Raw genomic sequence first — 27,687 nt, forward strand, 5'->3', positions numbered from 1 at the left:
ATATTTATAAAATTTTCTGTCTCCCCACTGACCAGCTTGTAAGACATAATTGTATGCATTGTGAAGATAGCCGTATTCAAGCATTTACATTCTTAGTTTTATTCCTATTGATCAGATTATTTCAGGTCTACACCACACCTTCCAATCCAATTAAAGTTTTATTCAGATCAAGCTCAGTCAGATCAACTGAGATGTTTACATGAAGGCTTTTCAGTCTGATTGAGTCATCATCAATCTGATTTAGATGCATGTAAACGTAGCTACTGACAAACAAAAGTGGCAACAATTAAGAAAAAGAAAAATATTTTAAGAAAATATAGTTTAAAATACATAGTTCTTAAAAACTTTATATTCATGTTATACATGTGGTTTTGAAACCATAACTTTTAGGTTTGATAGTCCACTTATAAGTAACTTAATTTGCAACTACATGTTAACTAACTCTCATTAGAGCATTAGTAGACTGTTAGGTTAGGGTAGGGGTTAGGGCTAGTAAAGTAAGTTGAAATGTACTTGTGAAGTTATTTACAATCAGTAGAATTTATGTTGGAGTATCATCACAATAAAGTGTTAGAAGATATTAAGCAGGCAGTCCACTAATACTCTAATGACTGGTAGTTGCAAAGTTACTAATACTTAGAATGTCTACAATGGACTATCGAAATAAGATGCTACCAACTTTTTTATCTCTTTCAATAATTTAAATTAATGTTACATGGTGCAACCATCACGTACGTACTGTACACTTTGAATACATTTAAGTGTACACATCTTAATAATTATTTTCAAACAATTTAAAAATGCTTTTGAACATAAAAAGTTTTTAATGAATTATTCTTCTTAAATAAATTCATAAATATCATTCCTTTTTGGGAGGAGTGGCATCACATGACATTTTACAGGCTGAACCAGTTTTGCCTGGTCATAAAATAATATCTGAATTATTGTCTGCAGTGGACTTAATGATTTCATTTCCCATTTTATGTTTTTTATGCAAGCTTCTAAATGTTGTTCACACCACATGACTTTAATTTAGAGGACAAATGTTTTAATAAGCATTGTAGCAGTTTTGTTGAAAGTTTTTTTTTTGTTTCTTCTTCTAAGAAATACTAATCGAAGATCATTCCAAACTACTTAAGGTTTTCTTTCCAAGAATTTCATTCATATTATTGATGCGTTCTTTTCTTCATTATGGTATCAGGAAAGTTGTACCATCCTGACATTTCGGTCTTTATTTCCACCGAATAACATATCAAAGTGAATTTACATATAAAAAATATTAAAAAATAAATAAATATTGTTCATACCTGAAGGTCAATATATCCATGACATCTTCTGGAGTATTGAGAACCACTTTCAGGCTCTGCCCATGGTGCAGATATACAGCTCCATCCAAGCTGGTGAAGGTTTTGAGTTGAGTGACCCACTCTAATCCCACACGACCAAACGCTCCATCCACTCCAGCTCTCACAGAGATGGCAACCAGTGCACTGCGTAAGAGGACAAACAGGAGATGACTTGCCATCATGACTTCAACCTGACTGCACACTGCCATTATTAAAACTACATCAGACATACTTTGGTTTGACATAGCCAGCCAGAGAAAAATGCGACCAATTCTTATAGTTAGCGTTGCCTTTAAGTCGGAGGGACAACAGAGTGGACATGTTGATGCTTAGCCTCATGGGTAATCCAGAGAGAGATGGTAAAACCAGTTCCTCTGACAGAACAATTGGCCTTTGACTGATTTTAACCTCTTGACCCTGAGAAAAAGGAAAAAAATAAAACAAGGATTAGGTTCAGTCATATTATTATTATTATTATTGTATATTATTATAGTTAAATGTATATTATGAGAAAATATAATTTTTATTGTGAAATAAAAAATATAAGTGTTTTTTGACCTTGGATATTCAAACCTATTGCATGAGACCTCCAAAACAAAATTAGGAACCTTTAAAAGCATCAATGTGAATCTTGTAATTTTATAAAAGCACTTACATTTATTCTTCTGTCAAAAAAACCGGTGTTGAATTTCAGTGTTTGAACTTTACAGTCCGGGATTTAGATGTTGTGTTTTATATTATTATGATGACAAAGTTGTAAAATTGGATATAACTTTACACATTATAAAGGGATTTTTTTCACACTAAAACTATTGAAAGAGTGACTATTGAACCTCAGAATATTCCTTTAAGTAACACCTTGAGAAATAATTTCTTACCTTTAACAACTTGACAACAACACCAGCTGTACTAAGTGACAGCTTTCTCTGATGTGCTTGGAGGTCATCACAGGTCATAAAGGTGAGGTCATTGCCGAACATCTTCACATTTATCCAACATCGGAAGGTATTGTCTCTTTTCCTCTGCTCTGTGAACTTAAACAGTCAACCCGGTCATGTCTGATGTAGAGCCAAATAACAGACACAAAACCATCATCCGCAATTAGACTCTCACCTTAGTCTTGATGGAATTTAATGCTGTGGATTGACAGCCATCACCGTCACTGTTTCTATCATTCTGTCCATGCCTCGTGGAGTCTGTTTGAGCCTTAGGTCTGGAGCGATCAGCAGATGCTAGAGGATGCTCCTCAAAGATTGTCTTCAGAATAGGCTCTAGGTTTTCCATTCTTAGGCTAATCTAAACAAGTAAATAAAAAATACGATCATTGAACTTACCCATTTGCTACAAAACTACTAAAATATTTGTTTTCTGCTAACATTATCCAGTTCCCTTCATGGCCTAGACCAGTGGTTCCCAAACTAGGTGGTGTGACCTCCGAGGGGAAGGGGGTTATTAAAGGGGGCCGTGGCAAGGCTAAGGGATAGTGTACAGACAGCAGATTGTTATACAAAATAAACCTCTTCGGGACACTGTATCACGAAATTATCCTCTTATTATGATTCTTGACACATATTTCATTGCCTCAAGATGACTCGCAGTATTTGCTTGAGCAGTCTGTTATGAATTGTATAGTACTTGTTGTCATGGAATAACAGACTAGATGACGCGATTAAAGAATCTGCTTTGATGCATCAAGTGTAGACAGCCTAGTCGAGCTGTTGCTTTGTCAACGTTGTCAAAATGATCCCTATTCACAGGGATCCGCGAAAACAACAAAAAATGCTGTGTTATGTATAATGCCAGGCCAGTAGTTGGCGATGTCACTTTGTAACGAAACACTATGCGTCTATAGACTGAATATGCATGCGCATGACGTCACCATTTTCACAAATTCGCAAATTTACATGGAGACGATAATGGTATCGTTTTGCATCTGACTCTGAGGGGTTGGCTGTAGACAAGCAGGCCGTTGCTTTGACAGAGCAGCTTCCTCAATCTGGCACATCTAAGTAGCAGATCCAGGTTACTCGAGCATTGGCCAAGTTAAACATTGATTGACCAAATGAGAAGCAAGCAGTCATTCGTTTCAAGCTTGATGATAGTTTCCTCCCCTCAGCTGGAGTGCAACCTCATTGCCGCCTTCTCCCGTTCTTCCTTGACCTCCACACTGAGGTGTAAAAGGGGGCTTGGAAGAACACATATTCAGCCTGCGTACAAACCCAGGCCACCTCAACATATTCTATGGTGGTCTGGATGTGCAAGCATGGGTATGGGGCGATGCCTAACCCCTCAGCCCACCCCTGCCCATGCCTAGAGTCATTTCATGTGTGAAATCAGTTATTAGATTAGAAGATTATGAAGACAAACTGAAGTGTTCACTGATTAATAACTCCATCTGCACAACAGTACACTAAATAGTAAATAGGGTCAGTTTTGTGGGAAATACAAACAGATGTCGAACAGATTCACCTCCAGAAGATTGAATGCTCTGCCTAGGATGTGAACTGTCAGATTCGCCATAGCATAACGTGGAAGAAAAGATTCAGGGGAGAAAACCACAGTTCCCTCGATGTTTGCAGCAGCCACTCCTGGAGCAGACATACAACCCAGACATTACAAATGGCAGCAAATCAAAGTGTTATAAATAGAAAGCTATTGGAAACAACTGGAAAAGTTACATTATGTCTAGTACCTGTGTCCACTGTGTAGTCCATATGCGAAGAATATTTCCATGGTTCAGCTTCAAAGTCTTTACTTATAATATCATCTGGCAGTGACTCCATCAGGTCTTTCTTCAGAGGGTCTTCTGTTTTCTGGATATTAAAAAGGTGACTCCAAACAAACGACCCAACTGTGGATATAGAAATTGAATGAAAATGGGTCTCATTTTACAGCTGAAGACTGTGGGAAACATGAAAGTTGAAAATATTTAACCATTTCCATGCAGAACATACAGTATTTGGCTCATCCTGCCATTTTACACCATGTGTGACTTATAATGATGTAGTTAGGGTCAGGGTTAATTTATTATTATTTCACCACACATTTTTTTTTTTTTTTTACACTTTTTTTTTTTTTTTTGTGATGTACACTCATATTGACCTTGCTGTTTTTTGAAAGCCATATTTTATTACACGTTTTTTGCACTGACCTTTAACCCAACAACTCTTATTTTGAATCTAACAGGACTGGAACTAAACATGTTTTAAAAAAAGATCACCTCCCCAAAATATAATGTGTGATTTATTATGAGACACACCAGATGGAGTAATACTACCAGAATTTACTCTTGAATATTTATCGGTAACTCTTTACAATAAGGTTCCATTTGTTAACATCAGTTAACTTAACTAATGGGACCTTATGGAAAAGTGTTATCAGTTAGTCGATTCATGTTATAATTATTAGAATTTCAAACTTTTTGTGATAGTGTTGATTTAATGTAGTAAATTTGAGTTACTAAAAATAAGTTTTTTTCAATACCTTGACTGGACTTCTCATTGCTTAACGTTTTCTTCACAATTGTGAAAATCTCCTGGTTTGGACAGTGCATGAGCTGCTGATATGCTGCAATTCTGACCTCCACGTTCTCTTGCTGTCTTTGAAATGCCTGAGCAAGGGCTCTCCTCTGATAACATAAAAAAGAACATAACGCAAGGACGTAAGTAATGCCGTAATAGACATAACATCAATGTAAACTCGTCGCTGTTGTTTGGTGATACTGACGTCATGGTGGCATGGGATTCTCCTGAACGCTCGTATAGCGGCCAGCCGCAGCTCCAGTGGCACAGAATGGTTCTGCACACAGCGGCTCAGTGTGGAGATGAGATCTGATCCAGCCGCACCAGCAGTCTCCACTGCTTTCAACACATGCAGAAGCTGCACGAGAGATGCAGAACAGATTAAAGGAGTATTCCAGGTTCTCAAGAGTTAATTGACATAATTTGTGGCATAATGTTAATTACCACCAAACACATTTTTGGTACATTACCTTTTCTACATAAAAAAGCTAATTAGTTAGCATCTACTAATTAGCATCTGGGTTAGCCTGAGGCACTTACAATGGAAGTGAATGGAGCTAATTTGTAAATGTTAAAATACTCCATGTTTCATTACTATAGCCAGAAGACATAAGCAATATGAGTTAACATGATTTTCATGTGAAAAAAAATCACTATTTATTTTTCCTGTGTAATGTTATATCCAGTTTGGTTATATCCAACTCTGTCGCCATGAAATTGAAACTCCATAAACCTGTCACATGTCCTTTCAGTTCTAGGACTCTTCTTTTGACTTTCATTTCTTTCTAGTGTCTCTGTCTTTCTTGTTCCTATATTTTGTTCCTGTTTGCCTTGGTTGCCTTGTTTCCTGTGTGTGCTCATTTGTTCCAATAGTTACCCATTGTGTTCACCTGTTCCTTGTTAATGTACTTTTTTAGTCCTGTGTATTTATACAGTATATAGTGGCTGCAGTAAATGTGGCATATTCAGACGACTTTTATATGGTCCTTTTACATTTACCGGGTTTAAATTCATATTGCCCGTCGTGCACAGTTGCCCTATAGCCACCGGGGTGGCGGTGGCACCGGAGCTCTGGACCATCATCGCTGCTTGCAGCTATATTTACCCATTGTGTTAACCTGTTCCTTGTTAATGTACTCTTTTATACCCCCTGTGTATTTATACCCCGTTTAGTTCTGTTCCTTGTCGGTTATTGTCTTTACCTATATGTGAAGCAGTTGCAATTCTTTTTCTCACCGAACTGGATTATCGTCTTTGTTTTTGGTTGTTTATTAAATGAATGCTGAAACTAGATCCACATGTCCTTGTCCTTTGCCTGCTACCCGTGATAAAACCCTAAAATTACTGTTAACATTATTATTTAAACAATTTTAGAGCTTAACTACAAGAGCTGTCACAAGTCTTAGAAGAATTAATGTACAGTAAGTGCTTTTTAAATTTAGAAGCTTTACCTTTCCTTTAAATCCTTAAAAAAATTGGCCTCATTCATTTCCATTGTAAGTTGAAAATATGCAACTTCGATTTTTGCTTCTTTTTGGGGGGTAAGTTAAAAATCAACATTGTGTCACAAAATGAGGGGTGAGTGGTAATCAACATTCTGCCACAAAAAAAAAAAAAAATGCTGGCAGTTGAGTTTAACCTGTATAGAATCCTTTGGTGCTTGCATGATAGCATATCTCTGCTGTCTATGGTTATTGTGATCTTTCTACTGTACCTCTGTGATCTGAAAATGATCATTCACTTCACATCCTGCCTCAAGACTCTGCTTCAGAACATGGACGAACTGCTGGACTTCAGAAATCTTGTTGCATTGACCCTGTTCCTGTTGACAAAGGCCGTGGACCAGTGAAGACACAACCAGTAGTGCTTTTGGACGGATAAGAGGTATCTCCAGAAGAGCCTGGAGGAGAAAAGTCCAGCAAATCCATTCGGTTTTAGATAGCGCTTTCAGTCTTGTATTATAAATAATTCAAATTAATTCAGTGAATTACTCAAAACCGTACACTGAGGTGGCTAATCATGGATGAAGTAGGGTGGGAAGTAAAACTGATAGTATTGAGGAGGGGTAGGACATGTTCCAGGTCAACTTCTTTGTTCAGTATGAGGTCTGTTGTGACAATGATGCAGTCCTCAGTTCCACAGGCTGACAGCATATCTACAAGTGGCTGCCTGCCATGACACCAGAATCAACATTAACATCATAAAATAACAAATATAACAAGACATTGTAAACACATTGTATTTTATTATAAAACAATTATATCAAGCTTGTCAATAATTAATGTAGAACCACTAGTTAAAGCAACACCATGTAGTTTTTCAACCTTCATAATATATTTCCAACACCCTTGTGATGGTACATCGACTTACAATAGGTTGAATGACACGTCTGCCATAGCCTGACGGGGTCTGTATCGCTTTTACTGGCACTACGGAACTTCGGGGTTCGGGTAGTAACCCGAGCACAAAAAGAACTACAAAATTCGACTGCTTTACGGCATACCTCACTTCCCCCACCACCCCCCACCACCCATTTCCTCAAATTCGAACGTGAGAGCCCAACTAGCGTTTGTTTGCCGGCACTCCGGCAGGAATAGCGTGTGTATGTTGTTGTCATGGCCGAAGCAGCAACGAAACCGAAGAAGGCAAAGGTTTTGTCGGAGGAGACTAGGAAGAGAAAAAGGGAGAGTGACAAAATCAAAGGCCAGACGAGGATCAATATTGGTCCAGCGTTCGCTCGCTGGCATGATATAAAGGAGGAGGAGGGGAGCCCGACCGATGCTGACTTGGCCGTCATGCTGTTGGACTAGTAAGTATATTGCTTGCATACTATCTCTAGTTTTTCAAATTTGTTGTCTGCCTGGCTATGTTACGGAAGCTATCTGGTCCTCCATTTATCTTCATGAATCAAGTAATGCTAGTAGAAGAGCGAATTATCAATCTGGTAGCTAGTAAACGCTAACATGCTAGTTTTCGATGAAAAAATAAAACCCATGAAATTATATTCATATGACATGCTGAAATATATGCCACTGTACCTGGGATGAAGACATTTCACACGCAACCGAGGCAGTCTGCCCAAGACGTGAGAACTCCTTCTGCAGAGTTCGGGATATCGGCTTGTCAACAAATGCATGTGTATCCCTTGGTGTTACCATGACAGATTTTACAATAGTAGTAGAAGACAATACTGTTTCCCAACTGTAGGGGGACCCCGAGAGCAAAAGTTACATGGTGTTGCTTTAGTTTAATGTAACCTCACCTATACCATGTTTGGTATCTATGAATTTCCATTTTAATTATCTGAATGAGCATTTATGTTATGTTGATACCTATGCAACATATTAATAATTTGCATCTTTAATAGTTTCTCCATCAACACCCAATTCAGTTACATATGCAAAACAGCATGCTCAAAGACAAATGATTGTTTAGATTTTTTATGTGTTTGTGATTTAGTTTTGTAAAACTTTTGAGCACAGTGATTCTGGTCATTGCTTGTAAATCAACGATCCTTAAACTATTCGATCTCAGCTAAATACTAAGAGTGAGTCATTTTTCTGTGGCCATGAAAAATATCCTTTCTGGGTATTGGCAGACGATCAATACTGAGTGTTTGCTGGACGAACAGATTAATTGATAGCAATATTAATACAACTGTGTGCACAGCTCAGAGCAGGAGTGCTGCCTTTGGAGGTGGAAGTGGGTCGGTATAAAGGGGTTCCTGAGGAAAACCGGCTTTGTGCTGTCTGTGATTTGAGTTTGGTTGAGGATGAATTTCATTTTATGTTTTACTGTCCTTTGTATAATGATTTGAGAAATGTTTTGTTTGAAAAGATTCAATGTAAGAATCCTGATTTATTTTGGTTATCTGAAGGGGATATGTTGAGCTGGTTGTTTAGTAATGACTGGTTTAGTGTGGCAACATTTGTGGAGAAAGCTTGGACTTTAAGGCAAAGAACGCTCTATCCCAAGATGTAATGATATTGTTTATAATGGTATAAGGTCCGCTTTTTATTTGAAATGTCAGTGTCTTATAAGCCCATGTGGGCTGGGCACAAATTCTGTGCATGACACTTAAATAAAATAAAATGAATGAATGAATGAACATCAAGCTACTTCTATTCAAACTGATCCAAACATTATTCTAATTTCTCTTTAGAGCTAATTTGCAACAATGCAAAAAAACATTTCGAGATAATGCAAAAAGCTTTGAAATAAAACATTTCCTCCCATCTATTTTTTTATTTGATTTTTTTATTACCATGTCTGTTAAGAGACTCTGTGTGTCTATTACTGCTACTAACAGGAAAGTAAAATGAATTTTTTTAAATCGGGGAAAAAAATCTAATTTCACCCCCAAAATAAAAATAAAAAGCTAGAAATTATATGTGAATTTATAAAAAGACATTATGTTTATGGCAGTTTAGCTCATCAGAATTTATTTTATTTTTAATTCTTTAAAAAATCATTATTATGTGATCAGATCACAACAACACTGTATTGTATAAATTAATGATAATAAGATTTTTAGCATAACAAAATTAAAGTCACAAGCAAAAAAACTAAACAAAAAAAAAGTATACATTTAACTTAAAAACCATATAATAAATTGTTGAAGGACCAACCAGTCGTCTCTGCATTTGAAGGAGGCCTCATGCCACAAGTCTCTCAACTGATGGGATGACATTGATCGCAACTGAAGCACCAGACTGAGCAGAAGCTCTGATTGCTAAGAATAATGAAGAGAGGTGAGAGAAACCTGGCATCATCAATTAATAAAGAAATGTTTTAATGCCGTGAATCATGCCTGACCTCACCTGTTGTTGATCTGCAAGGTAAGCACACAACCTCCTCACGGTGTTGGAAACCTCTTGAACTGATGGTCCACCATGTCTGCCTGAGGTTTGGCCTTCAGCCTCAAACACAATACTGGTCAAGTGGCCGGTGATCTGCCCTGAAATTACAGAGAAGAATAATTAAGAATAATGCGTGAGCTTCTGTTTACCATATCTGATGTGTGCATTGATGAATGTATATGTGAATGAAGCCCAAATTCAATCTATACATCATATAAAGCGATTGTGTCGTTTCAGAACATTTTGGACTAAACTGCTCAATTCATATGGATTAGTTTTACGATCTCTTTATGATCTTTTTGAAGCGTCAAAGTTTCAGTTGCATAGCTGTCAAATGCAGAGTTCTCAGATTTCATAAAAAAATATCTTAATTTGTGTTTCGAAGATGAACGAAAGTCTTACGGGTTTGGAACGACATGAGGGTGAGAAATTAATGACAGAATTTTTTTGTTTTGGGTGAGCCTTTAAGGAGACAATCCATTGCACATTGTTATATATTCTAAATGAATAATTTAGATATCTTTTCAAACCAGTTTGACAGATTCACAAGAATCTAATTTATCAAAAGAGTCAGTCAAAGTTATTCTTTCATCAATTAAATGTCGCTATCAACGATGGGTTTGTAGCTTTTTCGTGGTTTGAAAAATTTAGCAAATTTGATCCTCAAAAGGGTAGAGAGAAATGTGTCAGAGGAGAAGTGAATACTGAAGTGAAGTGAATTTTTCAAAATGAATATTTTCTTATCAAACTGTAGTAGAAATATGGCATTACTATACACCTCTGAAAAAGAGTAATGTGATCATATTGGATCAAAAGCCATCTTAGTCTTACCCAAGTCCATTGGAATCACTTCAAGGGTTCTGAGTAGAGTTAGGCTTGAAACGGTTTTGGTCTCTGTTGCTTCTAACAGGCCTGGCAGGGGAATCAGTGACACTGTTTCTGTACAGTTGACCTTCTTCAGCATTGTCCCATCATAGAGCTGGATGCATGTGAGCCCTGCATTCACTGTCTAATCAGACGAAAGGGACACTCAAACTGAAGACAAATTCTCGTTGGGTCAGTTATGTGAATGTTAAGTGTGGTGTGCAAAAATTGGGGCCCACCATGCCTTCCTTCAGGGGGACAGAGTTCCTCCAAAACTGATTGATTCTGTCACTGAGGCACTGCTGGAGGTTTCGGGTCTTCATCAGTGATGGTCCTCTCTGTTCATAATAACTCATACATGTCCCATACACATCAGTCTGTAGAGAAAACATAGTCCAACATCATTAATATTGCACCTATCACAGCATGCACCTCAGTCTTCAAATATGGCTGCCTCGGACTGCTACAGTCTGCTACAGACTGTGCGATTTCTGCAATCCTATGATCATTACAAATCACACTGTATGACATGGATCTAATAAACTTGGGTACGACATGCATGTAGACTGTACGATGATGACACCTCTTGAATCATATAGTCCAGTCATTTTATGAAAAAGGGTTGAACAAATTGCAACAGAAGCAAACTCAACTGATTTTGTATCCTCAATATGTCCTGAGTAAGGGGAAAAAAAGCCCCAAAGAATCCCATTAGGGGAAAGTTTAGAAAAAGCCTGAATGGAACCCATTTAGGCTACCCATGAGCATTAATACATAGAGGCAGGAAGAAGTACTTTAGAAACCAGCCTTTATTCATTTTTAAGAGATGGGGTTTGGGGCTGGGGCTGTGGGACTGTTTCTGGGGGACGAGTCTGAGGGAAGAACAGGAGACAATGGTAAGGAGAATGCAGAAGACAAAAGGTAGGTAAAATAAAAAGTGAATCCCCAGAAACAGTCCCACAGACCCAGACCCAAACCCCATCTCTGCAATAATAATTAATAAAGGCTTCGAAACTTTCCCCTAATGGGATTCTTTGGGGCTTTTTTTCCCTTACTCATGACATATTGAGGATACAAAATCAGTTGAGATTGCTTCTGTTGCAATTTGTTCAAGGTTGACCCCCATTTTGGCTAAAAATGACTGGACTAATAGTATCGTAGCGATGCAAGTTAGTATAGCAGAATAAAATGTCATCAGCTTGCGCTAGTGGTGAACAAATAGCAATTTGGACTTTGGCAATTATCCTTTTTATGTGCGCTAAAAAAAGAGAAGGAAACGAAAAAGAGATTATGGAAGCGGTCATGGCTGGGGAAAAGAGGCCAACTTGGCATGCTAATTTTGCAAATGGAGCTTGAGGTAATTAGTTTTAAGTTTTGGCATCATGACGCATTTATCAATATGCATTTCATGGTGCATTTGTATTGACTGGTCAGTGGACGTAGGTCGTAGCAGCAAACACACTGTGAGATGATCATGCTACATTTCTGACACTATCAGAAAATGATCACATGCAGGCTGTCCGTGACAACGGACATCTTTGAGCTCTACGAGGACGCAACTATTTTACTAGTTGAAATCTCGTAATTACGTTAATTACGACATGGAGTGAATGCACCTTGATTTCAGACAGATTTCTAAGTCAGCATAACGGTTTAATGATCTACAACAAAATAGAGCAAGCTTTGCTGACAACTAAGCCAATATTTAATTACTACAATAGTAATTTCTCGCTATATGTGGGCATAGTAGGTCAAAAATGTACATTTACACACAAACTGACTACCAACCGCAATTTTCAGACGCCATATTTATTTTTTGCTCAACTGTCATGGAATGGAACGCACAGGATTGTGGGATATCATAGTCAGCGAAGGATTCATCTAAGCTGCCTTCAGCTGAAGGCGTCTCACAATAATTGGATTCAGATGTGCCTTGTTGCCTTCCTACCTCCGTATGCTGCCTGCAACAATTGTTTAATTAAGGTTTATAGTTTCCATGACAGAGTTCACGATAAATATTTTCATTATTACTGGAGCTGCAAAGTTGCTAAGTTTCAAATAATTATTAAACAGCAAGCAAAAATATGCAAAAGCGGCAGCCCTTCGGGACACTCAGTCAGAGACTCAGTGTCCGAATTCATTCACATGATCCTTCAGAAATCATTCTAATATGCTGATTACTATATTTGCATTTTTCTCAAATACATTTTCAAAAATGAGCATATGTTTGTTGTACAAAAGCTGGCCTGTACGGAACTTCCTCTCTCACCTCTCTCAGCGTCTCCCTGACTCGTCCCGAGTGAGAGGTCTGGAACATGCTCAGAATGGATCTCTTGATGTTGAGGGTCCACACCTGCTCAGCCTCCTGTGGGCAGAGCTTTGTGACCTTTCCCCCCTCGAGCGAGAACCACAGGGGGGTCTTCTCCAATGACTCTCTGAGAAATCAAAACACCAGATGGACCTTCAACCTCTCAACACTCGTCCCATTCATGATGAATACAGACTAACTAGTGTGTCAAGAATTATAGTCAATGGCATGACCCTCATCCGAAGTACAGTGTTATTTAAAATGTTTATATCACTCTGATTAATTCTGACACTTTGAGCCAGATATAAAATAACAGTGACTATACATTCTTTTTTTTTTATATAATTGGATGCAAACACAGAAAAGGTTTAGTTAGAAGAGCATCGGTGAGCATAAGCAAATTGCACCAACAGAAACTTTGAATTTACCTTGTGTTTTTCAAGCGTAGCACCGAATTGTCTCTTTTCGATGAGCTATGCTTTATTTGTATGTTCCTCAGCTATATATATAAAAAATGGAATAGATTAAACAACATATAAAAGGTATTAGTATGTGAATAACGGCTATTATTTTAACCATTATCTAAGTTTGAATCAAAAGCACTGTGTCAGTGTCCATTAATAGTCCATAAAAGTTATATCAATATGCACTCTAAAAAATATAAATATTTAACTGTCACCCCCCTTTTTGTGAATAGACGTGAAAATGCACTATCCAAACTTAAACGGTTGTAATTCAAGAATGCTTTGGAATATAGATCTAAGTTCGGTCTTGTTTTAAAGAAGACACTCAGCAGAGAATAACTTTTAAAAAAAAAATGAAAGTGTAAAAAAGTTTTGGAAGTTTACTGTAAATCAAATGTATTTTACTAAATATTTATTTTATTTTATATAAAATAAATATTTTACTAAATAATTTGAAGTTGATCTCACAAAAATGTAAGTTCCTATGAGATAGCTCCTAAAAAATAGCCACCGAGTGTCACCTACATTCCATTTTTTTTTTTTTTTTTATGCATTCTCCTGTAACAAATTAATACATTTTTGTCCAAATATCACTTCTATTACAAAATATGAAACCTTGAGACTCAGGCCTTTACGTCGAAATGTGTTTTGTCAAAATTAGTAAAGGTTTTGATTGTAAAGTAGTTAAAATACATTTTTGTAATATGAAACCTGACAACGCCCACTAGGGGAGGAGCCTGGTAAAAGAATTAAAAGTACCGTTACCATGGTAACGCAATGTCCAATTTCAAAACGTTTTTTCACATCGTAGTTTAAATTTAGAGTTTGGATGACAAAATTGCATTCATAACATGACTGACATAATAGAACATACCTTTAATATCATTTCTGGACATCCTGGCCGGACATCAATGTCAACAACACAGTCCAAAGCTAACTGACTGCTTCCTGATGAAGGACCTTTCCAGGCACTGGTTATCGTTGTACTGTATCTATAGGTGTGCCTTTGCCCTTTCTGCACATCTGTACACAAAAGTCATATATGCGTGTGTGTGTGTGTGTGTGTGTGTGTGTTTTATACTTTAGGAACAAATGTGTCCCCAGAAGTGAGCTAAATCATACAAAACATCAATTTGGTGAAATCCTTAATCGTACAAATTATAAAGTAAATACTGTTTTTGCAATTTTTCATTCTTAAGGAATAGCAAAAACCTATTTATCAACATATTCTCTTACCAGGGCAAGTAGACTTGCAAAGTTGACCTTGGTGCAGTTTATGGCAGTCAGCTTATAAAAACATAAGCAAGTTAAAAACCATCATTGAATGCAGAAGTACTAACACTTACACAAAACTTTGTAGGGAAACAATCATTTAGGCTACTTGACCATTTTATAGTAGACGAAATATTCAAAGGAGGATATTTAAGAATAGGAAATGAAACACTTACCTCTGAAGAAGATAAGCAACATAATTAAACAGAGATTTTGGCACGATAGACAAACCGGAGACATAGCCATAAGTGACTGGATTTAAAGTAATGCCCTGCACCAACACTTATAGGAAGAGACCATTACTAGGAAAGCATAACCACATAAGTGAATGGATAGATGTTGAGTTAAGCCTTTGTAAAAACCCACAGGACATTCAGACACCAATCAGAAGACAGATGCCCACCAGGGGACCATCCAGCTAACAAAATCTCGCAGCATACCGATGGACATCTTGAACTGAGTCCCTGCCTTCTCATAACATGCTCACGGATTTGGCATGGCTTGAGCATTGAGCAAAGTTTTACCTTTGAAACGTTTAATTATCATTTCATTATTTTAATTACAATGTTTGTTAAATATTTTGTGTTTAAATGGAGCCAGGCAATCTGTAAACACTTAAATACTCACTGTTACAAAAGTATCACGAAAAAGTATAAACAAAATGTGGATCATGATTTATGAGTTAAACATCACTTACTAGCTTTTTTGTGTACAGTTACAGTATATTCAATATTACAACCTTGTTGCTATGAAAAGTTAATGCTGAAAAGCTTTAAAGCCATAAATATGAATAATAAGGTTTTAACAGATAAATTAATGTAATTGTTTTTATGAATTGCATCACATTTGTGCTTTAAAATCCTCCAGAGATGTGCCTCATACACTTCCATTGTAAGTGCCTCACCACAATTTTTACCATATTTTTAATCTGATTAATTATATATAGCAAGTAAAAGCCCTTTAGTATAATTGTAAAAACGCCATCCTTCAGGTAGTGGGTCGTGTGTCTTTTTGCTGTGAAACCTTTACAGATTTTTTACTAAAGTAAGTGAAAGAATAACTTTTACAGTTGTTCGTTTTTCACAATAAACACTTAATGGATTACAAAGTAGTTAAAATAATTTTGTAATATGAAACCTGACACCGCCCACTAGGGGAGGGGCTGCAAAAAGAATTTAAAGTATCGTTACCATGGTAACGCAATGTCCAATTTCAAAACGGTTTTCACAGGATGTTTTTGAGTTCGTAAGCTTTCGAATGATACCTAATTCATGATGATTACTAAAATATGAGATATGAAAAAAGGCGATAAATAAAAAAGAAAACCAAGTGTATAGCAGGACGGAGACAGTTAAGGGGTTTAGATCTCTGAATATCACTTAATTGATTGTTTGAGATTGGACACAACATGCCTAAAAATCAGTTTTTAGTGGATTCACATTACTTATTGTTTAATTAAATTGGCTTACTCAAATATTTGAGTTTCTTAACTTGTTTTAAACATATTTATTCTGATCAACTTAAGTTTTTTTTTTACTTGTATTTCCCAAATTCATGAGGTATGTTTCATTGATTTCTCTGATTTTACTCAATATTTTAAGTGTAAATGTAAAAATGTTTCACATAAAAAAAGGACTCTTAATGGACTGAAGCAACAATACTGTATGTGTGTGTATATAAATATACACACTACTGGTCAAAAGTTTTAGATCGGTAAGATTTTTTATGTTTTTAAAAGAAGTCTCTTCTGCTCACCAAGGCTGCATTTATTTGATAAAAAACAATAAAAAAAAAACATATTATTGTGAAATATTATGACAATTTAAAATGACTGTTTTCTATTTTAATATATTTTAAACTGTAATTTATTCCTCAGATGAAAGCTGAATTTTCAGCATCATTACTCCAGTCTTCAGTGTCACATGATCCTTCAGAAATCATTCTAATATGATGATTTGATGCTCAAAAAACATTCATTATTATTTTCAATGTTGAAAACAGTTGTGTACAATTTTTTTTTCAAAATTCTTTGATGAATAGAAAGTTCAAAAGAACAGCATTTATTTAAAATTGAATATTTTCTAACATCATAAATGTCTTTACTGTAACTTTTGATCAGTTTAACTCATCCTTGATGAATAAAAGTATTGATTTGTTTGATTTCTTTCCCCCCAAAATAAAATTAAAATTCTTACTAACCCCAAACTTTTGAACGGTATTGTTTAATGTTACAAAAGCTTTAGATTTCAGATAAATGCTGTTCTTTTGAACTTTCTATTCATCATAGCATCATGAAATACAAATGTAAAAAACTGTTTTCAACATTGATAATAATCATAAATGTTTCTTGAGCATCAAATCATCATATTAGAATGATTTCTGAAGGATCATGTGACACTGAAGACTGGAGTAATGATGCTGAAAATTCAGCTTTGATCCCAGGAATAAATTACACTTTAACTATATATTCACATAGAAAACAGCTTTTAAATTGTAATAATATTTCAAAATATGACTGTTTTTGTTTGTATTTTTAATCAAATAAATGCAGCCTTGGTGAGCAGAAGATACTTCTTTTAAAAACATTAAAAATTGTACCGATCTAAAACTTTTGACCGGTAGTGTATATATATATATATATATATATATATATAGGTGTTACATAAATTTTAAAAAAATAAGATTTTTCTGACTATTGTTTCATATGTCAGGCTTTACATTGTTAAATGTCTAAATATAAGTGATAGTAAGAGTCTGTTCACTGGAAACAGTTGAGGAATAGAAAGGCTTGTCCTCAACTTTGGCACCATCTTCTGGGCTAGCTGTGCAGTGAAGCACATTAATAAACAAAATCATTTTCCTAGTTTTTTTGCAGTAAAAATCTTGAAACATTCTTTAAAAAAATTTATTCACAAGAAGCAAATAAATAGTTAGATCAACATGGTGTGTGTGTGGGCCCCAAACCTTACATGAACAGCACACACACACACACACACACACACACACACACGCACGCACACACACACAAACTATCTACAAAGCCTTTATTTTCACTGACCTACTAACAGTATTCCATTATTTCTTTCAATCCTCCAAAGCGCTGCCTATTTTTCCACTACACATTTCACTGTATGAACTGTTGGACAAAAAAGGGAGGAGGCCATCATGCATGATTCACAGCATCTGTTGGGGCTTTCAGGTTGCCCTACTTCATCCATAGTGACTCTCTATATCTCATAATCATGGCTTTTCATGGCTTGTTGCTCGCTGTAATACTCTGACACCAGACTCCATCTGGTCTTGGGAGGACCGGCTGAAGGCCTGGCTGTACTGATGAACGGGGTCTAATCTGCTGGGGTGTTCATTGTGCACTCTGATGACACTAGTTTATGGCAAGAGGGTGTTGTTTAGAAACTGTAGAAACTATTTCAAAAAGTTGAGGACCTATATTTTAGGATTAGAGTGCAACTTCGTGAGAGATGAGTGAGTGTAAACAGGGCATGTTGTGACCAGTCTCCATCTTAGTAAACTGAAGGGGGGAAAAAACAGACCAAAATTTCATTCCATGAACTAAATACTACTCATTTCTCCATTAGAGCTGTCTTGTGTTGAAGATTAGTCTTCAAAATGAAGAGGACACCACCTTCCACATCTTCATTTAGCCTACGATATGATGTCACCAAATGATAAGAATTAATTTGAGTAGTTGTTATTACTATTATTAATATGCATTACTCAAAGCAAACTGCACTGTGATCAGAATAGATTTTTCCCTACAATGTAATTTGACTTATTATTAAATGGTCTCTCTTTGCTCCACGCCCGTAGTGCACGTCAGTTCACCACGTGATTCGGTGCGTGTTTCTCGTTGCATGCTGACGACTGGAAGATTATGAAGCCTACTATGGCAAATGTTTGTGTATGAATATTAATTAAGTCACTCTGAAGTTGCTTAGTAACCTTCCTGGTCCCGTGATTCGTGTATTCGCCTGCTTAAGCCACGCCTATTTACTCACGTCTGCTTTTCAGCCAATCTGTTAAGCCTACCGGGCGAACGGCGCGTTACGTAATTAATATTCATTAGCCAAGCCTTCTCCGTAGTAGGACTCCGAACTTCTCTACCGGGGGCGTGGCGTGGGCTTTGCCGGTTTCAGCAGCAGACACAATGAAACGAGGGGCAATGTAGGACACCACGTTGGGGCTAGAAACGCAGACACGTCGGTAGCGTATTCTTTTTTTTACTTCTTTTGGATATAATTTTTTTTATCGTTCATTTAATTTGTTTTGTTTGTATTCATCATAGATAAATAGCAAAGGTCGCTGCTGCTGATGAGTAAAAACAACGTGTTGAAAGTCTTTGGAGAAGAACCGCACGGGCTCAGGAAACGAGGCTCTCCATCAGAACTTTTGTTGTGTCGTTAAACCCGGTCGCGATATAAAAAATATAAAAAAAGATGTCGTTCGCCTATTCGGATTATCTGGCCGCTGAATGTCTGGTGTCGATATCCAGCGGTCCCGTCCTCCATCGACCCACCCCGGTGTCTGGTGCGGCTCAGGCCCCTCCTCAGGGCCTTCCTGCCGGGGAGCCAGACGGGTCGAGCGAGGACAGGGAGGTGCGGGAGACGCTCCGGTTAGAGGGGGCCAATATGATGACGGTGGCGGAGATCCTCACCGACCTGCACGGCAAGTTTCGTCCCATGTCGGCCTACTCCGAGAGTAGCAACTCGTCATGCGGAGAGAGCGGCTACACCACGTTGTCTGACTCCACCACCCCGACGCCGACCATGACCCCCTCTGCCACCCCTGTCCCGGGACAGTACAATAACACTCAGCAGTTTTGGGGAGGAGGGGGTGCGCCCCGGTCCCCCACCAAGCGTCACCCCTGTACTTTCGACGGGTGTGACAGGGTATATGGCAAATCATCCCACCTGAAAGCGCACATCAGGACCCACACAGGTAAGCTGAAGCACATGGGAGCGGATGGACGCTTACGCCGCAGGCATCATTACCATTAATTATACACGTATATTTGTGTGTACACGTAACGTTATGTACTTTGAATATGCGTATTTATACTGTCCTTGTCATTAACTTGGATCGTATGAAATTTATACAGTTTTATAAACTGCTCATAGTGTATGTATTAGTTTTACTGCTGGAAGGGTTTAACCATATTATGGGTTGTTTTATTGGAGCTCACGGTTAGAGTAACTTTTAACGGTCGGCCGTTTGTTTGTTGACTGTTGTCAGGGGCTCCCTCTGTCAACTCTCACTAACAGCTATGAATAGATATAATAAACGTGAATTTGTGGATAATAATGTAATTCACTTCTCGTTAGTTGAACAAAAGAGTGAAAACTCCCAACTGTGGCCTCCGAACAAAGAAAGTTTATGAACAAAGGAAGGAGCGCGTGAGGGAGGACGAGTATAGTAGTAGTATAGTGACGAACCCTATATTTGCATATGAACAGAGCTCGATTACAGAACGCGCGCGTGCGCGGTTCCCATGTTAATGCACTTTCTGTTATTTGACTAAAGCTAAACGAGGCATTTAAGTCACACCTGGCCTCTCTTCATGATGAGCTGTTCAAAACGGTCTTTACCACTTGCTTTTGTTCATGAATTTAGTTTACTGTTCAGACAAAGTGATAGTTTTTAAACAGAACACAAGTGCAGGACCTTGCATAGTAAGATAAACTAGTAGGCCTACAGTTACTACACTAAGAAAATGCAAGTACAGATAGCTACTACACTAAGAAATCATTAGTACACAGAGTTAGGGTTACTTTAAAAATATTGGACTATTCCGTTACAGTTTTAAATTACTTCATAAAGTATTTAGTAACATAATCCAAGAACCACAATATGAAAGTAATGTAATCTGATTACTTTTGGATTACCTCAAGGTCACATATGTAAATGAAGTCAAGTGAAAAGAATAATTGTGCATGCACCAGTATGGCGACAGAAGACCAGCTGTCAAATAGAGATATCAACTGAATTCGCTGTTAATATAAATCATCCACCCACCAGCTACTCAAACCTGTGATATTCTCTGATTTAGATATCTGCACCCAATCGTCACATTACAAATATTCTAATTCTCAGTGTTAAGCGTGATGATATGGCATCATATTGCACTGAAGTAGGCTGCTTTTAAATTACATTTGGCTATTTAAAGTAAAAGTTCTTCTTTGGCCAAATTGCATTTCCTTAATAGCCTAAACACAGGCTTTACTCCTTCAAACTTAAAATTGTCACTGTTTCCGTCACTGCAAATTCCCGAACACACACACACACACACACACACACACACACACACACACACACACACACACACACACACACACACACACACACACACACACACACACACACACACACACACACACACACACACACAAGAAATTAAATGCGCTCATCCTAAGCAAAGGCTTGGATATAGGCTTAATGAGTTTGTTGTCATATACAGCACTTCACAGCCATTATCACATACTCATCACCTGATTCGTCCTGGTTATTAAACGAGTTAACACACACAGTTATTTTCTTTCCTTTTGTTTTTAATTCTCCTTTTTGAAATTTCTCTCAGATCTGTTTATTTCTCTCGGATCTGTTTTCAATGTTCAATTATTCGAGATTTTGATTTTAGGTCATATCGTCCAGCCCTACAATAGCATTATTATCAAAATACTAATTTATTTAGTTTTAAGTGAAACCATTGTAATCCTGATAGTATTTAAAAAAAATTACTAAATGTAAGTATAATCTGATTTCTTTTCTTTCTTTTTTTACGTAACTGTAACAAATTAGTTCCCAGATTTTTGTATCCTGATTACGTTCGCCGTTACATGTATTCCGTTACTCCCGAACCTCTCTTCACAGGACCTGCCACAAAAAAGTTAGTTTTTGACCCATGTAACCTAGTATTTAACAAATACGTTTATGACACCAACATTTTAGATACCAGGGAAATTTCACAATGGCAATTTTTATACCACAATAAAAACCTAATATAATGTTTAAACATTTATTACTCACCAAAATTAGCATTTTGGATTCTCTTTCGTGTCTTATCGATCTTGATTGGTTTAAAATAGCTTGAATTCTTAAACTGACAAAACATAAAAAAGCATGCAAATGATTAACTTTCGTGATCACCTGATTGGTTCTGTCGACTGTGACCCTCGTACAGTATGCTAATGATAGCTGGTGATCAGTTACAGATTGCAAATATATGATGATGATAACATTTTTAGTTATTAGTAGTGTAATCTATTACATTACACAATTTAGTTAATGTATTCTAAATACTTTTAATAGGACAGTCTTGTACCATATTGAATAAAAATACAAAAAGAAAGATGATATTAAATGTTTTGCTATCCACAACATGAAGGGCATTAAACATTACGTTACATCAGGGTTTCCCAGACTGGGGTTTTTGAAGAAACTGCAGAGAGGTAGGGAGTTTAATGAAAAGCTAATAATTCATTAAATCATAAAAATGTCAGATTAAAATAAGTAAAAACAAATCAACAAATGCTAAAAAGATTAAATTCTTTATTTTTGTACCTGCATGTCACTAGATCATTAATTGGAATCTGAGAACCATTAATGTCTGAATGTGTTCTTAAATTATTGACTTAATTATTAAAAATATTAGTTGAAAAGAGGTGTGTCTGACAAAAAAAAAAAGTTTCTGTTTACCTGCATTACATGTAATTATGAAATGATATGGATTTGTGCATTTTAATGTGATTTAAAGCCAAAAACGTGATAATTCAAATAATTATAAAATGCATTCTTCAGGAGTTGATTTGATATGCAATGTTGAGAAAACATGAAAAATGAAATAATTTCTGTAAATTCAATGGTTAAGTGTCATGTTGCCTCTCCTTTTTCATGTAATGACGGTCACTTGATTAGTGTCTGCATGTATTATATTAGAGTGATAGGCTTTTTTAGAAAGTAAAAGTAAAAAAGTTAAAAAAAAAAAAAGAATTAGGGAGAATCAATAAATTATGAATAATTTACTAACATTGTGTGAATATGTAATCATGTAATCAATAAAAATTTAACTCCAATCTGATTATCAATAGTGTTCGGATCATATTACAATTTTTGAGTAACGGATCAGATCATTTTTCGATCAGCATGAAAAACAAATAATTTGGGGGGTGTAATGAAGAAAAAATAAGAACAAAAACACTAATCACAAGCATAGATAAATACAATATAACAAAGTTACCTATAAAGAAAGGTAGTAGGCCTAAATGTAAATAACACTACAGTGTTCACTGTATAAATTAAATTTCGATTAATCTTTGTTCAAGCTGTGCTTTGTTGTTTGATTAACATGAATGACAGACAGCAGCAGGTATTTATAGGCTGATGTCACTTTAAGACCTTACGCACGGGTCCAATATAATGATACACATCCGATTTCTTTCTCAACTGTTTACGTTCACTTAAGACATAGCCGACTGAGAATACTAAGACAGCGGTTTACGAGAATACTTGCAGAGACGGGTATTTTGACATAATTTTGTGTGTGTGTGTGTGTGTGTGTGTGTGTGTGTGGTCAAGCGCAAGGAGATGCGAAAGAGGAATCAGTTAGTGTTTGCACGCTACCTGAAACGCGCATCTGTGCGCAAAGATCTTTCTTTCTTCTGTTAAAAACAAAAGAAGATATTTTGAAGAATGCTGGTAATCAAACAGTTGACGACAGCTATTGACTTCCATAGTATTTTTTTTTTTCTACTATGGAAGTCAATGGATACCATCAACTGTTTGATTACCAGCATTCTTCAAAATATCTTCTTTTGTGTTCAACAGAAGAAGGTTAGGATCAACATGAGGGTGAGTAAATGATGACAGAATTTTCATTTTTGGGTGAACTATCCCTTTAAAAACATTAAGCATGTCACACCTATGTAACAGTCATGTGTCCAGTCTATTCTCTGTGACCCTAAAACTTTTTAAGTTATAAGTAATCATTCAGTTATCACAAGCTGCTGCAAAATGCATATGTACATTTGCAATATTTTGATACATTTTTTTTATATATCGTGCAGCCCTAGTTGCTAAAAAAACTAGTATAGTAGCTGTCTGAAGTTCATCAGTTAGTATGCTTTATATCTAGAATAGTAGATAGTGCAGGTGCCAAGCCATTGCTTACTTTATAGTGCACTTGTGTATTTTATACGACATTAATGTCGTCTAATGAGTTGTGGATCGTCCATGTGCTCTGTCTAGGTGAGAGGCCCTTTCCTTGCACCTGGCCCGACTGCGAAAAGAAGTTTGCCCGTTCTGACGAGTTGGCCCGACACCTGCGCACCCACACAGGCGAGAAACGCTTCCTGTGCCCACTCTGCGACAAGCGCTTCATGCGCAGCGACCACCTCATCAAGCACGCCCGCCGGCACCCCAACTTCCACCCCTCCATGATCAACCGCAAGGGTTCGGCTCAGGGATCCGCTTCGACCCAGCCCACCGCCGCCTCCTCAGAGTACGCCAGCACTGCCATGTAGACCCCTGCCTTCTGCACTGTGACCACCGTCTCTAAGACACTGCAGCTTACTCGATCGCCGTGCATGCTGGGATCCTTTTAAGCTCAGTCCTCACTTCCACAGGCCAAAAATGAAGAACTTCACCACGTCTTCCTCCGAACCCCTTCGCCCAACCAGTGACGACCAAAACGGGCGAAGGAGACACAAACGCTCAAGCACATTCCCAAGTCACGTGATTAAACGATCACATGACCGACAAGTGATGGCGAACGCAGCATTGGTCTTAATTTGCTTGCTTTGGGTGTTCTAGATTCATCTGAAATGCCGTAATGGCCTTTTTTGGGTGCATGCAAACAAAATTGCTACCAGCAGCACAATGTTTTCCGTCGGCCATCGTTGTTGTTTCACTTGTCAGCCATGTTTTTGAAATTTCCTAAAGGATATGTCACAGTTTAAGGGAAAGTTTACTCGTTCTTTGGTCATTTTTTACAGTCGTTCCATCTATCGTCGAAAATTTTCGCACAACCTTGTTTGTCATGTCTTTTTGTATAGCCAGAACGGCCAACCCTCTCTGGTTTTTGTTGTCCACACATGCTGTACGACGCAATAACCAGGTTCAGTTGCAGAATTATCTCAAAGTATTTGTGTGTTACTCATGAATTAGCCTAGTCACGCATAACACGTGCAGTGACTTTATGCATTCTTAAAACTCCTTGGCTTTGCTAAACCTTGAAGTTGTGATGTCAAGTTTATCCATTCCTTAAACGAATTATATTCTTGACCACCTTTGAAACCAAACAACGTTATCGATTGAAACCGAAACGGCCAGTGAGTTTCTTCCGGGTAGAAAAACTGCCTGCAATGCCGCATTTCCACATAGCTTTCCCTACTGAAAAATGTAATAAGTTATTGTCATCTTAATTTCCTTTTGTTTTCTATTAGTAGTATAAGCATGGCAACTGAAATAGTAGGGGATTTTTTTTATTGTTAATTTTATTAGACCATGCAATTATTATTATTATTATTATTATTTTCCACTGGGAGGAACTCTTTTGTTTGGCCATGTAATGTTGATACATGTAGCAATGTGTTTAATAGTAATGTGGATACGTGTAGATAAATATCTATGCTTGCAGCTTCAATGGTAAAGATGTTATATGAACTACTAGAAGTAATACACCTTATATTAGGGGTGACAGTACACGCTTGAATAGAATAGTGCTGCTTGTGTGCGAATGTGTGCGCGTCACGTTCGTGTGTGTGCGTGTGTGTGTGTGTATTCACGCGGGAGAGCCCGGGAAACGATCTCTCTCCTAAACTGTCCCGCCCGCGGACCTCTTACAACTATCTCAGAGAACAAAAAAAAAAAAAAAACACATCAGGAAACTCAGAAAGCCTTAATATACTTGTTTTGCACCATTGTTTACTGTCGGATATTTTCTACAGGTATGCCGTCAGGCGTCGTTCTTCTCGACTAAAGAAATACACATGCAATATTGCACTTTTTTTCTTACTGGTATTGTCAATAATGCTAGTCGTCTGCTAGTGTGATGGGTTTCACTGCATAGATGCTACTGCATAGTGCTCAACTAAACGAACACTGTGGAAGGGGATAAAAACCTGTCACGATAAATCGATACATTTGTCTTGTTGCGCACCTTCGTCTGAGTGCTTAAACCAGTGTGAGGAAAAATGGACTTGATTTTTGTGGACTTTTCACTTTCGTTTGTATTTTGCTTTACATTTTGGAGTGTAATGGATGCAAAAGCTCTGAACTCAGTTGGTCTGGTATCAAAACTACAGCTTTTTTTAAATGGTTCATCATACCGTTCTTCTAATCATGCAATATTCAGAATGCTTTGAGGTTTACTGCTGGCCAGTAACTTGAAGCAGGATGACAACTGACAACTTAACAAACCAAACCAGAATAGCATTGAAGACTGTGTTTGTTCTGTAGCTAATTAAAAGTATGTATTCGTCACAATGCTTGTATGTTTGGCCGGGTTTTTCTTGTTTTTTATGTCGTCTTTTAGTAGCAGTTCTCCTGTAGTGAGTCGTCTGGATCTGTTGACCGTTGACGACATCAATGGTTTACTGTGTTGGGGCTGCGGTGGGCTTTGTATGTGATTCTCGACAGACTGAGACCATTGTGATCACGTCTTTGGACTTTCACTCACAATGCCCTCTTTTAGCAGTCCGAACTCAACTTTGCATTTGATATCCCTCCCATTATACTCGACACATTCGCAGCTAGTACTCTGGACAGCCATCACAAACCACTGGATCAAATCTGATTTAAATTTTTTTTTATTTGTGAGTGTTTTGTGGTCTTTAATTTCAGTTACTATCTTTTGTATTTAGTTTGATGTACTGGAAAGTCTTGTTTCTTATGCTTTTGTATTGGTTGATGTACTGTAGATGTCTATAGTATGCAGAACATAGCTTTCTAGATGGTTTAGGGCAGAACCCAGATAGCTTAGCAATCGTATAGCGGGGAAAACACGTATTCTGTAGTTCCTTCGGGAAAAATGCTGCAAATTTTGCTGTGTTCGAGGCATCCGATTTCTGCGTGTCAAACTAAGATGTGTGCGAGCGCGGCTGCTTTTAATCACGACGCTAGATTGAGAATATGTAGATTGGAGACTTTATTTTAAGAACTGCTTTGTTGCTTGGCGTACAATCTAGATCTTGTCCATCAGTTTTGACACACTAAAATGAATATGCACTGATTGGCAGATTGTCTGTAGCGATCACACTAAAAGGATGTCTAATGAGGTCTACTAAGGTCTCAGTCTACAGCCATGTCTCATATCAGTGGACCGATGGGTTTTGTCAATACAAAAGCCTCCATGTATCTCCTCAGGTGATAAAAACGTAATGCTGAAAACCTCTGTCCTTCACGAGTAGGACCTTATGTTAAACGTTCTTTTCATTCGCTTTGTTTTGCAATTCTCTGCCATTTTATTTATTACATGCTTTTGTTTTGGTGTGCTTTAAAATATCTTTTTTTTTTACAGTACTTACAGTACTTATTTTATGGTATGAGACTTGACTAATGATTTGATTGATTCATTGTTTGCCTCCAACAAAAACAAACCAACAAAAAATACCCTCCAGTGCTTTTTAAATAATAAATAAATGGATTAAGAATTATTTTGTGTTTTGGTGTTTATTTTATTTTTATATATGAAAATACTGAGATGTGACTGTGATTGTAATATAGTTTTCTTTAGCTCATCATATGTCCTCAAATACATACTGGACACAAAAATGGTCATTACGTTTTTCCGAGAGATGAGAGACATGAAATATGTGAAATACAGTGTGACATGCTGTACTTCATCTAAAACATTTTTCAAATTCTTGCATAACCTAATTGAGTGAAATACATTCTTGTTTAAAACAATTTTATATAATATATTATATAAATCCTGTCATCAGTATAAAAATGTAAGTTAAAAGTAACAAAATATAATTTTTTCTTGGTAAAATTTCTTAGTATTTGGTTTGTTGCGATATTAAACTATAATAACAGCAGCAT

The 27,687-nt window shown here is 37.0% G+C and overlaps 2 protein-coding genes across 3 annotated transcripts in view; one reads left to right on the top strand and one right to left on the bottom strand.

The window, feature by feature from the left end:
• Positions 1-14,931, bottom strand: part of LOC309500529 (uncharacterized protein) — a 67,613-nt gene extending 52,682 nt beyond the window's left edge. Inside the window, exons 1-19 of the mRNA XM_082172139.1 lie at positions 14,811-14,931; positions 14,599-14,649; positions 14,237-14,385; positions 13,327-13,397; positions 12,860-13,025; positions 10,830-10,967; positions 10,558-10,735; positions 9,688-9,824; positions 9,496-9,599; positions 6,871-7,036; positions 6,582-6,767; positions 5,073-5,225; positions 4,830-4,974; positions 4,039-4,197; positions 3,816-3,934; positions 2,460-2,642; positions 2,225-2,380; positions 1,579-1,763; positions 1,308-1,490 (exon numbers count right to left, since the gene is read on the bottom strand). Coding sequence (XP_082028265.1) covers positions 1,308-1,490; positions 1,579-1,763; positions 2,225-2,380; positions 2,460-2,642; positions 3,816-3,934; positions 4,039-4,197; positions 4,830-4,974; positions 5,073-5,225; positions 6,582-6,767; positions 6,871-7,036; positions 9,496-9,599; positions 9,688-9,824; positions 10,558-10,735; positions 10,830-10,967; positions 12,860-13,025; positions 13,327-13,397; positions 14,237-14,385; positions 14,599-14,649; positions 14,811-14,880 — 2,699 coding nt within the window. The 5' untranslated portion in view covers positions 14,881-14,931. The remainder of the gene's footprint in view (positions 1-1,307; positions 1,491-1,578; positions 1,764-2,224; positions 2,381-2,459; positions 2,643-3,815; positions 3,935-4,038; positions 4,198-4,829; positions 4,975-5,072; positions 5,226-6,581; positions 6,768-6,870; positions 7,037-9,495; positions 9,600-9,687; positions 9,825-10,557; positions 10,736-10,829; positions 10,968-12,859; positions 13,026-13,326; positions 13,398-14,236; positions 14,386-14,598; positions 14,650-14,810) is intronic.
• A 3,842-nt stretch (positions 14,932-18,773) lies between these two features.
• LOC309500636 (Krueppel-like factor 9) lies at positions 18,774-27,299 on the top strand. 2 transcript variants are annotated; one of them, XM_082172294.1, is made up of 3 exons: positions 18,774-18,855; positions 18,938-19,590; positions 23,893-27,299. In XM_082172294.1, the coding sequence occupies exons 2-3, from the start codon at positions 19,089-19,091 to the stop codon at positions 24,165-24,167; spliced, it is 777 nt and encodes a 258-aa protein (XP_082028420.1). In that variant the 5' UTR covers positions 18,774-18,855; positions 18,938-19,088; the 3' UTR covers positions 24,168-27,299. The 2 variants fall into 2 exon arrangements, with proteins under 2 accessions (XP_082028420.1, XP_082028421.1); XM_082172295.1 differs by having other exon boundaries at positions 18,774-18,851.
• The last annotated feature ends 388 nt before the right edge of the window (positions 27,300-27,687 follow it).

This window comes from Leuciscus leuciscus, assembly GCF_965113295.1.
Source record: "Leuciscus leuciscus genome assembly, chromosome: 6".
In the NCBI taxonomy this organism is placed as follows: Eukaryota; Metazoa; Chordata; class Actinopteri; order Cypriniformes; family Leuciscidae; genus Leuciscus; species Leuciscus leuciscus.